General features: G+C 35.4%; 2 protein-coding genes across 5 annotated transcripts in view; one reads left to right on the forward strand and one right to left on the reverse strand.

Annotated features, from left to right (window-relative positions):
- piezo2b (piezo-type mechanosensitive ion channel component 2b) overlaps nucleotides 1–750 on the forward strand; it is a gene marked incomplete at both ends in the record, with an annotated part of 108,352 nt that extends 107,602 nt beyond the window's left edge. Inside the window, one exon of the mRNA XM_081373360.1 lies at nucleotides 498–750. Coding sequence (XP_081229486.1) covers nucleotides 498–750 — 253 coding nt within the window. The remainder of the gene's footprint in view (nucleotides 1–497) is intronic.
- A 246-nt stretch (nucleotides 751–996) lies between these two features.
- Nucleotides 997–14,620, reverse strand: napgb (N-ethylmaleimide-sensitive factor attachment protein, gamma b). Of its 4 annotated transcripts, XM_081373363.1 has the most exons (13): nucleotides 14,104–14,620; nucleotides 13,753–13,941; nucleotides 12,696–12,763; nucleotides 12,503–12,587; nucleotides 11,399–11,416; nucleotides 11,171–11,201; nucleotides 10,976–11,085; nucleotides 9,333–9,399; nucleotides 9,155–9,225; nucleotides 7,338–7,416; nucleotides 7,043–7,122; nucleotides 6,831–6,960; nucleotides 997–6,069 (listed from the first exon to the last, which is right to left on the reverse strand). In XM_081373363.1, the coding sequence occupies exons 2-13, from the start codon at nucleotides 13,767–13,769 to the stop codon at nucleotides 5,935–5,937; spliced, it is 891 nt and encodes a 296-aa protein (XP_081229489.1). In that variant the 5' UTR covers nucleotides 13,770–13,941; nucleotides 14,104–14,620; the 3' UTR covers nucleotides 997–5,934. The 4 variants fall into 4 exon arrangements, with proteins under 4 accessions (XP_081229489.1, XP_081229487.1, XP_081229488.1 ...); XM_081373361.1 differs by lacking the exon at nucleotides 13,753–13,941; XM_081373362.1 differs by having other exon boundaries at nucleotides 13,753–14,620.
- Nucleotides 14,621–15,102: the final 482 nt, after the last annotated feature.

The raw sequence follows: 15,102 nt of genomic DNA on the forward strand, positions 1-15,102 counted from the left end.
CACTGTTAAACACGATTATTTTAAAAATAAGTTGAAATAGTTTGGGCTGACGGCTTCAACAGAAGCAAATACCATCCCTTAACAACCTCGTAGATCACAGTATGTCCGTCTTAATGATTTATAAGTTATCGTTCAAAATCAATTTCCCTTTGGAGAAAATGAATGGAGGTTTTACTTTCAGAACCTGACTCTTGCACTCTATAGACAATTATACTTTTATGCTTGTCATGGTCGGTTACAAATAAAACTCACAAAACTAACATTAAAGAGATTTATAGTGTGTTGCGCCTGTTTAAGAATACTTTCTTAGCTGAGCGAGTTCAATTGAATACAAGGATGCAAATAAATAAATATCTCCAATAATATAACACATATGCTGTGAATCCCTAATTATATCCATCTGAACCAAATTGAACACGATTTTATCAATCTGACTTGATGAAACTGTATGTAATTGGTGTGGTTTGTTGAGTTAAACGTAACCTGCGTGTGCACAGGATCATGGGTCTGTACATGTCGGTGGTTCTGGTTATCGGAAAGTTTGTGCGAGAGTTCTTCAGCGGGATCTCGCACACCATCATGTTCGAAGAGCTTCCCAACGTGGACCGAATCCTCAAGCTCTGCACCGACATCTTCCTGGTCCGAGAGACGGGAGAACTGGACCTGGAGGAAGACCTGTACGCCAAGCTCATCTTCCTCTACCGCTCTCCAGAAACCATGATCAAGTGGACCAGAGAGAAGAGCGAGTGAGGATGAGCTTCCGAGTAACTGACCGTGAGAAGCAGGAATTACACTTCGGATGGATTAAACCGGAAAACAGTTGTTCTTCATGCTAACTGAGGAAACATTAGCACTCATGATGTGCGGGTTTCACCCACTCGCTAGTGTTTTAAAGGGCTTGACAAGTGATGAACTTCAGGGCTTCCAGGCATGTGCCACTTTGAATACGACTTTGACCTTTGGGAGTGCATGCGACATAGACGGGAAACACTGAACCTGCTTTAGACTCCGGTCTAGGACAAACCCGGTTTTGCAGGAAGCAGAACCGAAGCCCTATAGGCGGCGCTGTGAATTATGTGACAATCTCTATTTGCCTTATTTCATTTGTACAATCAACTAAACACATCATTATTCACTACCTTTCTCAGGAATACATACGGATCATTTCACGACGACGGGAAAGCGACCATTTTTTTTCTCATGTACAACAAAGTAATGAAGAGGAACGTACACAACAGTGTAATAGATTTTCTCCTTCGGGACCTTAAGGAGATCATCCATAATTTATACAGATTTGGGACGTTTAGTGTTTAAGATTTGAGGTATAATGATTTTTTTCATAACTAAAGGGAGATTATTACATTACATTACAATGAATCAGTTTCAGCAACTCTCTGTTTATTGTTTGATTATTGCAACGAATTTTGAATGTTTCTCCATGCATTTCTTTGTAAGTCAAAGTGATTTTATGATTTTTTTACACAGAAATTTGTTCAGAACGAATTTTGAATGTAACTCTGTGTACATTGCTTCATAAATCAAGGTGATTTATGTATTATTTACACAGAAATTTGTTCTGGATGAATTTTGAATGTGTTTTGACTACATTTCTTCATAAATCCAAGTGATTTTATGAATTATTTACACAAATTTGTTCAGAACTAAGTTTCAATGCAATTCTGTGTACATTTCTTTATAAATCCAAGTGATTTTATAAATTATTTACACAGAAATTTGTTCTGAACTAATTTTGAATGTGTTTGTGTACATTTCTTCATAAATCCAAGTGATTTTATGAATTATTTACACATAAAATGTATATACGGATTGTGAATGTATTATATAGTATATACATCCAATTTTTTTTTATAATTTACACAGATATTTGTTCAGAAGTTGGTATAAATACATGGAATATGAGCAAAAAGTAATTTCTGTGCAAATTGTTTGCTAAACCATTGTTTAGAAATGTGTTCTGGTCATTGGGTTTCAGTCAGGAAACATGAGCGTTTTACGTTAGTTCTGCTTTTAGTTCAAACATTTGACTTGTGGTGAAAGGGAATCATGAATATTAGTTATTAACAGGTACACTGAATCCTCGAAGGCATGAGAGATTTGCAGATCGCTCCAGTAGACATTACGCTTCGCCAGGCCTGGGAGTTGTGCTCATCAGAAAGTTGTTTGTACATGGGGAATAACTTGACTCACATTTGTACTACGTACTTTGAGCAATACGACAGGCGGGGTGACCGTAAAGGACATGAAATCCATTTTTATTGTACACCTTTGGCAGCCATACTCAGGAAAGAGCTTTCTATGGATCAGGGTCTCATGGATACAACGGTGGAGTCTCCGCTAGGCTGTAGATTTACAATCGGATCACGTTCAATATGACTATCGACGTGAGCTCCACGCTATGGATCGTGTTGTGGTGATGCTTGAGGAGAATATTGTTTCGAGTCCATCTCTGAACTATGCATTAAAGACAATGTAGCATGAATGAAAAAAATAATGTTTGACATGAAACGCTTTCATTACCTTGTGTGTGCAGAACTTTTACAGCAACATCAAAAAAGGGGGGGGGGAAGAAAACTGTAACTGGATGAAACAGGAAATGGGAGTTTATTGACTTCAAATAAAGCACACGATTAAACACACGGCTTTTGTTGCCTGTATTTCTCTTCTTCTTTTTTTAATGTACACTACCATTCAAAAGATTGGGGTTTGTAAGATTTTTAAACAAAATATGAAGCAGCACAACTGTTTTCAACATTGATAATAATAATAATAATAAAAGTTGATCTCATCATATTAGAATGATTTGTGAAGGATCATGTGACACTGAAGACTGGAGTAATGATGCTGAAAATTCAGCTTTGATCACAGGAATAAATTACATTTTACATTATATTCAAATACAAAACAGTTTATCAATATTTCACTCTTTTTACAGATTTTTTTTTTCCTTGGTTAGTATAAGACTTCTTTCAAGAATATTTAAAAATCTGACTGACCCCAAACGTTTGATATTACTTATATTATACAACTAAACAAATACAATCATTTAAATGCAATGTTAAACGGATTTTGTCAGAGTACTGAAGTCCTTCAACCTTACACCTCAATTAATGAATCAATATACCATTGGATTTATATATAAAAGTTTACCGTCCTACTGCACATGATGATATTGTGCACCATGAGAGCTGTTTATTGCTGTGTACAATAAATAAAACATGTTCAGAGACAAAGAATATTTTATAAAAATGTTTTTTTTGTGGTTTTAGTTTTGGTCAACAATAACAACCATGGCTTGGAATTATTCTCTTTCCTAATTTCTCCATAAAGCATGGGTTGTAGATTCACAAGAATACACCTTTAGCAGTACACAGCCAAACTTTAGCGTATTTTTATTATGTATTTTTTGCATCATTATGTCTGCCAGGTTGTTTATTTTAAAACGCAGCATGACACCTCACTCGACAGCGACAATTTCAACAACACTTAAAATAAGTTACTGTACATAGTGGACAATTACATCATATTTTACAAATTGTATATCACTTTGACATCACAGACTGTTCACAAATAAAAATAATTAACAGCTTCTGTACACATGACTACACATTTTTCTTACCAAATTAAAAGAAAACATTTCTAAACGTCTATTGTACAACAATATGATCACACAGATACACCAGTGCTTATTATCTAAGACTGTCTACATTTCTGCACCACTAAGCAGCATCGAAATTATATTTCAATCAGTTCAACTGAGTGGAACACCGGTTCAACCAATGGTGTGAGTTTTGGGGCGGGACTGTCTGTTTGATTGACCAATGAAAGACAAGTATTTGTAACTTGCTTGAAAACACTGCGATCAATAGAGTGCTACAAGGATGATGTATTTTTGTAAGCCAAAACACGAAAATAAGCATTTTAGGTTTTTCGGTTAAAGCGGTCATGAATTGAGAAATCAAATTTTCCTTGATCTTTTGACATATGCAAGAGGTCATTGTACTATAAAAACATCTTGTAATATTCTGAACTCAAAACTTCTTTATTAGTCCAAAAACAGAAATAAATGAATCCAACTCGTTTGGAATTTTGTCACATTATGACGTCATAGTGCGACCAAAGACCACACCTCTTTACAATCAAATCAGCGCCTACTTCTATATCATTGCACATTTGGCCACGCCCACTGACACGTTAGTGAGATGAAAAGACTAAAATAACATTACCTTTCGAAGGATCCTAATGCTAGGAAAGTGCTTATTTATTTTCAACTATGTGAATGTCTCAGCAGAGCATTATTGGTTTGTTCCGTACATTTCACTGTGGATTCTTTTACAAATCAGTCGCAATTTCGGCGCAGGCTTTGCAAACAGACCTTTATTGCAAGGTATGAACCCGACAGTAATGCCACAACATGTAAGTACCCGTGTTAATCCTAATGACTGATCTGTGATCAGTGATTTCTGATATGTGATGATTCATGTACAGTCAGACGTTCTGTGTCTCAAAATCATTTATTGCTGTTTATGAATCAGTAAATCAAACCAGTGACTAAATGATCAACTTCACATTGTTTCTCTTAGTAGCATGAAAATAATCTGTTATTTAAATTGTGCTTATATACAGAAAGTGATCAAAGAACGCTCCCTTTATAATCGCTGGAGCTGTCAATCACACAGTGCGAGTTTATCAGCAACTGAGTTCTGGACTCTTGCCAAAACTCCCATTATAATCAATGACGCTGTCTACACATGCTGTCTACATCATGTTTGAATTCTTTTATGTTATGATGAAAGCATTCGTGAGAGTGCAGAAATGATGAGATCACTGCATTCATGAGCTCAACAGATACTGTATATCTGTCACCGGCTACAATGCTCATCGCTGCCACCTTTTACATCTAAATATAATGCTATAATCAGCACTTCACGATTAGTTAATCCTGACAGCTGTAATAGTAAAAACGTAGTAAAAGAGATTTTCACAAGTAATACTTATTTCATATGCAAAGATGTTAGCCAATCACAGCAGTGGGCGTTTACACTGAAGTCTCACTGCAGACACGCCCCTTAAAACTGTTCAAATCAGAGGACTGAAATCATGGCCTTATATTTCTAAATTATTATTTGTGATGTAAAAATCATAGTAACATAAGTGCACCTTAGGAAACATAAAATAATAAAAAAATGCCGTTCATGACCCCTTTAGATGCCTGAAATAAGGTCTGTGGTGAACAAGATATTTTCACATTTTATTCTAAGACATAAAACACATCAGTAATACCCTCTTGTGATCTTGCTAACAAGTGCCATAGTGAGACTAGTGAGGTTGTCGGGGACATTAAACGTCATCACCGGCGTACACTCATCTACTATTAGTCACTTTCACAGCCTCATTGTGTTTATAATCGCACTCTTGCACAGTATTCAAACTCATACTTTCAGGACAAATGTTTTTAAATAAAAACCAAAGCTTGTCAGAAGCTTAGTGATGGTGACGCTGAAGTCATGTGACTGTGGTGTAGTTCATTTAGCTTTTTACTTCTGGTGATTGTATTTAGGCTTCAAAATTCATAAAAGTTTATCATTTATAAAAATTAGCATGAAAAATACTTTAAGGTCTTTGTCGAGCTCCAATGTCGAGTTAGTTGATGAGCTAACTCCAAAAATTCATCATCACTGCATCACTCTATTCAGCATTAAATATGTTGAACCGATGTCCACACTCACAGCCTGTGCTTGTAAGCTTTTCTGCGTGTCTAATGTGTAAACGCACAGAAAACCGGACCCTCCCACAGGAAGAGAATTCCTAAGGAATGACTCCACTTTACACAAAGGGAGGAAACACTAAGATACTCGTTAACTCTCTCTCTCACACACACACACACACACAGAGATAGTCGGGCTGTTCCCTCAGTTAACACAAACCTCCCTCGTAATCGTCGTCTTGCTCCGTTGGTCCAGCACTGCCCCCTTGAGGAGCAGCAGGAGCTTTCTTTTTCTTCCCGCTGACTCCACCCGGCACCTTCAGAGAGATGGCCAGCTTGGCATACTGCAGGAACACAGCCCATTTATTAGCACTGGACTCATGTGTCAGACGGGCTGATTATTTCATTTTTGAGATTTTTTTGGAACAACAGTAAATCCCATCTGAAAGTTTTGGTTCCCAGAAAGTTTTGGTTCACCAACAACTGTTCAAATGTTTGGGGTCAGTAAAATCATTTTTTTAAAGAAATTAATACTTTATTGAGCAAGGATGCATTAAATTGATCAAAAATGCATTCAATTGATTAAAAAAATTACAAAGACAACAACTGTTCAAATGTTTTGGGTCAGTAAAATAATTATTTTAAAGAAATTAATACTTTTATTGAGCAAGGATGCATTAAATTGATCAAAAATGCATTACATTGATAAAAATTACAAAGACATTTATAATGTTACAAAATATTCAATTCAAATAAATTAAATGTAATGTGGCTGCTGAAAATTCAGATTTGCATCAGAGGAATAAATTACATTGTAAAATGAATATAATACAATATAAATTCTATATTTTTTCCTATAATTCAATTTTAATAATATTTCACAATATTACTGATTTTACTGTATTTTTGATCAAATAAATCCAGAAAGCATAAGAGATGACTTCTAAACTTAAAAAAGTTCATGTGAATTATATATATTAATATATTATTTTTATTAATTTATATTTGAATTGTAATATTGTTTAAGTAGAATATATTTCATGTTATTTTAACAATGGTTTTCACAAATACCGAGTGTGGTGTTTTGGTTTGTGTTTAGACTCACATCATTGTCCATGTACTTGAGTAAAGGTGAGTTGCACACGCGTGACACCTCGTCCTCGTCCTGCTCGTCATACGCCGCCAGTAACGTCTCCATAGACACGCAGTCCTCGCTCACACTGAACCCTGGGAGACTGAAGCGAGGGAACAACTCAATATTTCACACTGATCATAGATAATGCAGTGGATTTGCGGGACGGTGTCACTCGTTTGTACCTGTAACTTTCTCTGACACACTTGTCTGCAGCAACAAAGTCAACTCGGTGAAGATGGACCAGCACTTGAGCGATGGTTTTCTGCAGATAAGAACAACTATATCAAACATCTATTCAAACCACTGCAACATTAGGACACAAATGCAAACGTTCATGATAAAAGTTGAATTTCTCAATGGGAAGAAGCTTATCAAATTAGACAGATGCCAACATGGACTGGTGTGTGACATGACCTCGTCCTGAAGAACTATGACTAAAACACAAGATCAATTTCGGGTGAATGTGAGTATTTGCACCTTAAAGCAGGTGGGGTAGTTCTCAATTTCCTTGTACATGTTCTTCTCTTTTTGGAGGGACACGGCGGCCTCGTCCAACCTGAGGACAATAAAACACAAACTGTCACTAAAGAACACGGCACACATTGGGTCTTTCGTGTACCATGAACAGCTAGAATTGAACATACAGAATACCAATATGGCAGTGCGGTGGCTTCTCTTTTATGACATCATGAGCAATCCAGTTCTATATATAGATCAGTGCTAATGATAATTCAACGGGCCGTCGTCAATTATTCCTCACATAAAAACTTTACTTTAAGTCCTAGGGCCCTATCTTACAACCGGCGCAATGCAGCACCAAGCACGACGCAAGTGTTTTGCTAGTTTCAGCCCGACGCAGTTATCATTTTTACGTCCTGCACCACTTTGTTTAAATAGCAAATGCATTTGTGCGCCCATGGGCGTGCTGGTCTGACAACGAGGTGTGTTCTGGCACATTGTTGGAGCGTTGCTATTTTGAGGCAACAGAAATAGACTGAGCCATTGACCAACTGAACCCTGGCCTAAAGTCAATGGCCCAATATATATATGTTTTGTTATTTAAAGAGTGCGTTAGTAATGTGCGCCTATAGGCTCTGGAGACGCGTTCGGTCTTTCCACTATCAAATTCCGTCATGTAAATAGCGAATCTGCCATGGCGCGAGCGCAATTGGCATTTAAAGGGAATGGGAGATGAGACTCTGATTGGTTTAACGCACGTAAATCCAAAAACACACCCATTACTCATTAAGAGAATAGAGACAACCCTTTTAGACCATGCGCCTGGCGCAACGACCATTTTTCCTGTCGTTAAACTAGCAAAAGTGGATTCGGACTCGCCCTAAGTGAACTTGGCCCCTGCACTTTAGATCATGTGCTTAGATCATTAAATAGGGCCTTATGTCACACACAAAGTTTTCACATGACTTCAGAAGACTTGTAATATAGCACTTAATTCATCCAGACTGAGAACAAAAACTATTTTTTGTTCTTTTCACAGATGCACAGCTCACTATAGTCTATCATTAAATGCACAATTTAAAAAAAAATCCTTTTGAATGCATCACAGTGATTTTACCACGGTAATTGGTGTTATTATACATGACTTGGACTATTAATGCCTAAAGGGATACTTCACCGATTAGCATTAAGCTTTGTATCAGTAGAAACCCGGTAGTATTTTCGAGTGCGTGCTTCCCTCCCTCATGTCCCCCTGAGACGAGAGATTTCTGTATTGTGTGTCTGGAAAAAAACCTCAGATGACACAAAAATCGCCATTTATCGTCATCAGAGGCTCTTTTGTCCAGAGGCGAGAGACTCCAGCCAGTAGGAGGAGCTCGTTCCTCATGTGTTCAACCCGCCCATAGGGGGATCTCACGATAAAACGCCATCTTTTCAGTTTCCAGTCGACTAGTAGCCTAGCTGTATCATTTCTCCCGACACTGCCCTCTGTAACCGGTAGGCGTGGCTTGGGAGTGTCCTCGTAGGGCAGTGAAGCAAGTGCATTCTGGGAGTTGTAGTCTTTCATCCACATGAGCCAAAAATACATTTTCTGGCTTTTCTCAGTCTAGAAGGCACCAACTTCTAAAATAATTTCACATTTCTACTACATAAATGACCCAATTTAAATACACATTCATCTTTCCAGCGGTGAAATATCCCTTTAAAGGGCATTTAACCTTTCCTTTAGTGTGTAATATGTACAGTATGAGAAAAACACGAACTTTAAAGCATGTAAATATATCCTAGCAGACACTAAAACTTGTAAAATGAGAATAATATGCTTTAGGACACACCTGCGCAGTCTCACCAGAAGTCTGGAGGATTTACCCAGAAGCTCTGCGGCCTGTCTGAGGCGATCTTCATTCTGAACACATCACGGGTTATGCATGAATATACACAAATAATAGATTTCTGATAGGATTCACTTATGTCAGAGTGCTAAACATATCAATCATGTTGGTGTTTCCTCACCTCAAACACAGATGCGGCCTTCTGGTACAAGTCCACGGCTTTCTCCAGATCAATGGGTTCAATGAGTCTGAAGAAGAGGACGCGCTAGTTAACACTGGTAATGATGAGAGAACTCACACATGCATACAGTTGTTCACACTTCAGAGAATGCAAAGAAAATACACAACCTCTCGGGTCAGAAATGAACTTTCCCAGCTAACAGGAAGGTTCTCTCAAAGTTATGAGCTAAGGTTATTCCAGTAACGTTAATAGAATGTTTGTTCAACGTTATCTGGTCTTTAATAATGTTTTCAGCAGAAAAACATTATTTCTATATCGGTCATGAAATGTATTTTTTTTTTCTGAAACGTTGGATGTTCATATTTTCATATTTTAAATATTACTACTACATAACTTAATGGGAACATATTTTTAGAACATATTTTTGTTAGCTGGTAAGAGGCAACATTTGCCCACTGGAAGTTTTCACCTTTGCAAAGGACATTTTTATAATTATCTTAGTTAAATATAGATACACTAAATATATCTGTTGTTGTTTTAAGTCAGATATTTAAATGTAATCAATTAATTCAAACAATCAGAATACTATAGTCTGTTACCACTAAGATTTGATCAACATCAGAAGCTGATCTTGTAGTAATGTTGATTAACGGAATAAATTACAAACGTTTTTGTGTGTGAAGAAACGGCATATTCTTTTAGGGAAAACAAGCAGAGAACAGTTTATTAGTTTTGTTTACACATTAGAAAATCAAGACTTTACATTTCGCTATTTTATAAGCATCCACAGGATGGATTCTGATTCGCTGTCATTGTCGTTTTATCGTTCATCAGCTGTAAAAAAAGTGATTCAAATGATATTGTTTCTCTGTGCTGTTATCGTTACAGTTATAGTGTGGAATACTCTTTTATATTTTTAGAAATACATCTTTATCCAGGGTTCCCACACCTTGGTTAACTTCAAATTCAAGGACTTTCCAGGTCCAATACCCTCAAATTCAAGGACTTAATGTGGGGACAGACTTCAAGTGAGAGCAAGGTTACATTGTGTTACATTGTAAGATACATTGTTACAGTTTTCATGTGTCAAACACAACTATGCAAAAAAAACGATGCTTTTTTTCCCGTTTGTCATGGCAACGTATAAATGCGCGTAACTAGTGTAAATCAAGCAAGTTAGTATACATAAGCCATGAAGTGTTGGCGAAATTACAGATTAGTGGACCTGAGGGAATAATATGGATTTTTTTCCAGAAAACTTCTCGCACAAAATAAATTCAATCACTTTCAAGGACCTGTATCTATGTGTGTTTATTTTCAAAACTTTCCAGGGCCTTGAATATTTTTTCTGAGATTCACAAACCCGTGGGAACCCTGTTTATCATTATAGTTATCATACTTGGTGTGAACAGGCCTGTACTTTTAAAATAAGGAGGAAATACAATAAAAATAAAAATATATTTAATCATTTCCGTGGTTCTAGTCTTTGCACCTGTTTAAATCAGGTCTCCTCTGATGGATTAGAATTGGCTAGACAGCACTGTCACAAAAAACTAAGCTCCTAGAATAATTGCAAGATTATATTATAGGTTAATTTCCATTTCCACCTGTGGTTTTGATCAGTCATCGGTGTGTATACTCACTTCCCAGCCCTGTCCAAGGCCATCCCAGCAGTGCCAGAGGTCCCGTTCTCCATGTACATGATGCTGGCCTTCTCTATCAGCTGGATGGCTTCAGGCATCTTCTTCATCTCCTGCAGGAGTGCAAGAGTCATTCAGGCTCGTCTCAAACCTACAGGCCATCCACAACACTCACTGACACTGTACGGGCCGACTCACCTTGAACATCATGCCGGCTTGTTCATACGCTCTGAGGAGAAGAGAAGCTTGTTTGATCATCGACGGCAATAAGGTGAGTATTGCACAGACAGTTAATCATGCATACTGTAAGTAGTCAGTTATAGATAGGTAATATGTTGTTAACTATGACATTAGTAAACTAAATTAGTTTTGCATAGATAGGTAAACTCTAGATTTAGATTATTTGAATTATAAGCATTTACTTACTTTGCTGCATGGAAGAGTCTGTGAGTTTTCGTTAAGTAAACATAAGTACCGAATGAGAGAATATGAAAATGACTACATACACAACTGTTCAACACATTTACGGTCGGGAAGATTTATTAATGTTTTAGAAAAAGTCTCTTCTGCTCATTAAGGCTGCATTTATTTGATCAAAAATACAGTAAAAACAGTAATATTGTGAAATATTATTACAATTTAAAATAACTGTTTTCTATGTGAATATATAGTAAAGTGTAATTTATTCCTGTGACTTTTCAGCATCATTACTCTAGTCTTCAGTGTCACATGATCCTTCAGAAATCATTCTAATATGATGATTTGATGCTCAAGAAACATTTATGATGATTATCAATGTTGAAAACAGTTGTGCTGCTTCATATTTTTGAGGAAACCCTGATACATTTTATTTATCAGGATTCTTTGATGAATAGAAAGCTCAAAAGAACAGCATTCATTTGAAATTTCTTTTGAACGGTAGCGTACATACAGTCCCTGCATATGTATATATATATATATATATATGTATATATATATATATATATATATATATGTATGTACTGTATATGTATATGTGAAGAGTTCAGATACAAAAACCTCTAAGTGCCATCTGAAATTTTCTTCTAGAATGATCATTTTTATAAAGCTTGTATATTTAAGTTCAATAATTTCACTTAAATGACAATTAATAGGTAATTTTCATTGCTATTTTAGTAAAATTACTGAACTTAAATATACGAGCTTGATAAAAATGATCATTCTAGAAGAAAATTTAAGATGGCACTTAAAGGCTTTTGCATCTGAACTCTTCATATAAATATGCATAAATTTATAATATTTGATATATAATATTATATATTATATTAATATTATATAATATAACATTAGACCTAATATTTGAACAGAATTGACATTAGGGTGATTAAATGATATAGTGCAGCATCGTCGTCTCAGCAGAAACATCTGACTTTAGAGATACAGTAAAATCCTGCTTTACTGAACAATATTTAGTCTTTTTTAGTGGATTATCTTTGCAGTTGTGATTTCTTTTTCTTCTTCTTCACAGTGTTCTGATGTGCAGAAGGATACGTTTTGTTCTCTGTGTGGTACTCGGCCTCTTTCAGGTACGCGTCCTTCGCTTGCTCAAACTGTTTCGCATTTTTGAAAGCCACAGCTAATATAACACAAACAGACATTGGTAAAAGTTATAATCATGATGGCCATTATATGTCAGATCAATAATATCAGTGCAAGACGTTCACTTATTTAAGGTTTACGTCACCTGCTTTTGCCATCTCTGAAGCTGCTTCATCATAATCAGGTTTCCACTTGGTCATGCTGGTCTTTAAGCTGCACAAACACCATCACATCATGAAGGAAGTGTGCTTGAATGCACTGAATGTGCACTTGTAGTGGATTTCTAATCTTAAAAGTATATTTATAAAAACTGTACTTGCAGACAACACAATAATAATTAAATTAAATGCCACTTCTAGTGTACTTAAAGAGAGCACACTTTCAAGTGCACTTTTTAAAAACGCACTTTGTAATAATGTCAAATTAAAAGTTTGGTCAAACTTTATATTAGGGTCCAATTCTCACTATTAACTATGACATTTGCCTCAATAAACTCCTAATTACTGCTTATTAATAGTTAATAAGGTAGTTGTTAAGTTTAGGTATTGGGTAGGAGGATTAAGGGATGTAGAGTATGGTCATGCTGAATAAGGCATTAATATGTGCTTTATAAGTACTAATAAACAGCCAATATCCTAGTAATATGCATGCTAATAAGCAACTTTAGTTTGGACCCTGAACTAAAGTGCTACCAAAAGTTTTACTTTAAAGTACATTTTAAATCATTCATTATGTTTGCTGAATTGTACTTTCACACGGTAACAGATATTACAAAAAATGTGCCATAATATAATATAATGCACATGACTGAACACTAGATCTTGAACTGGGTGTAATGGATTTTTACAAAAAAATATGCCATAATATATTATAATGCACATTATTTAACACTAGTTTTTGAACTGGTTTTAACACATATTACAAAAATGTCCCATAATATAATATAATGCACATAATTTAACTAGTTTTTTAACTAGATGTGTAACAGATATTACAAAAATGTCCCATAATATAATATAATGCACATAATTTAACTAGTTTTTTAACTAGGTGTGTAACAGATATTACAAAGATGTGCCATAATATTATAAAATGCATATAATTTAACATTTAGTTTATGAAAACAGCCTGTTTGTTCACACATTTGTGTAATGGTAATTTGACTCGAAATCTACTGCGATGAAGAGCATGTGACAACTTGCCCCCGTGTCTCCTGCATGATGTGCACGTAAACATCACCAGTAGTGTTTCGGACCCCTCATAAATAATAATGAGGAAGATTTGGACCAATGCAGGCATCTGTCGTCAAGGTAACCTCCAGCACTGATTACGCAATCAGCCTCGCGGTGTAACAACACTCATCCTTCAGCATCTCATGGAGCGATCTGGACCTGATTTCACCGTTGCATTAGTTCAACCCGAACGCATGCCGTTATCTAACAGTATTATAATATATTCGGTTCCCCTGTCCGCGACAGCAGGCCGAGACTCTGACCTGTCCTGTCCTGTCCGCTCAGGCTGTGTCTACATGACAATAATCTCACAAATCTCACCATTTCTCGGCTTTGGCGATGTGCTCGTGCGCCTCGTTGATCTTCTGTGCGGCCATGGCTCAGTGTTTCGCGGAAGAGGAGCAAACACACACACACAGACACACACACTGACCCGCTGCCCAGGAGGAGGAGGATGACGATGATGATGATGGACCGTTACGTAGATTATCCAGATTTTCCTCCGAGCTCATCCGCGTCACGGTGTTTTTCTACGGGAGCCCGAGTGGGATGCTGCAATCCACCCTTCAACACCTGCGATTTACAATGGCCATATTTTTATTATGAGTATATTACTTTATATATAAATAGAATCTAGTTATTTATTCATGTGTTTACGAATTGAATATATTTGTTGTTTTTATAATTATATAAAATAATAAGCCTATGTGCCTTATTTTCTATTGTTCATAAAAAAAGTTGTGTAAGTAAAATATATTTATTATTATTTATTTATGAATGTGTTTACGAATAAAATATATTTGTTATTTTTTTAATTATATAGAATAATATATTGTTTGCCTTTATTATTATTCATGTACTAATTTATGTATAAGTAGAATTCATTTATTTGTTTGTTTACGGATAGAATATATTTGTTATTTTTATAATTATACAGAATAAGATATTGTTTGCCTTATTTTTATTATTCATATATTTATGTATATGTATAATTTATTTTTTATTATTATTATTATTATTTATGTGATTACAGATATAATAAATTAGTTTTTTAATAATTATATACTGTAGAATAATACATTATTTTACCTTATTTTTTAATACTTACATCTCAATTTATGTGTAATTGTTATTTATTTATTTATTTACTCGTAGAATATATAATTTGTATGGTTATATAGAATATAGAAAATATATTTGTAAATGTATTTATAGTTACATTTATATATTTGCAATTTATTTAAGAATCTTATTTGCAACATTCACAATTTTTTTTATTTAAAATCATACTCTTAGTTTTCTATATTACATGTGCGATAT

This window comes from Scardinius erythrophthalmus, assembly GCF_964197995.2.
Source record: "Scardinius erythrophthalmus genome assembly, chromosome: 9".
Taxonomy (NCBI): domain Eukaryota; kingdom Metazoa; phylum Chordata; class Actinopteri; order Cypriniformes; family Leuciscidae; genus Scardinius; species Scardinius erythrophthalmus.

Bases quoted from the DNA above. Each gene is read 5' to 3' on its own strand.
- napgb (XM_081373361.1), bottom strand. From the start codon at position 14,159: ATGGCCGCACAGAAGATCAACGAGGCGCACGAGCACATCGCCAAAGCC. The intron at 7,123-7,337 runs GTGCAAATACTC...TCTTATCTGCAG, and splicing joins ACTACCCCACCTGCTTTAAG to AAAACCATCGCTCAAGTGCT. The intron at 6,961-7,042 runs GTACAAACGAGT...CCCTCGCTTCAG, and splicing joins TGTGTCAGAGAAAGTTACAG to TCTCCCAGGGTTCAGTGTGA.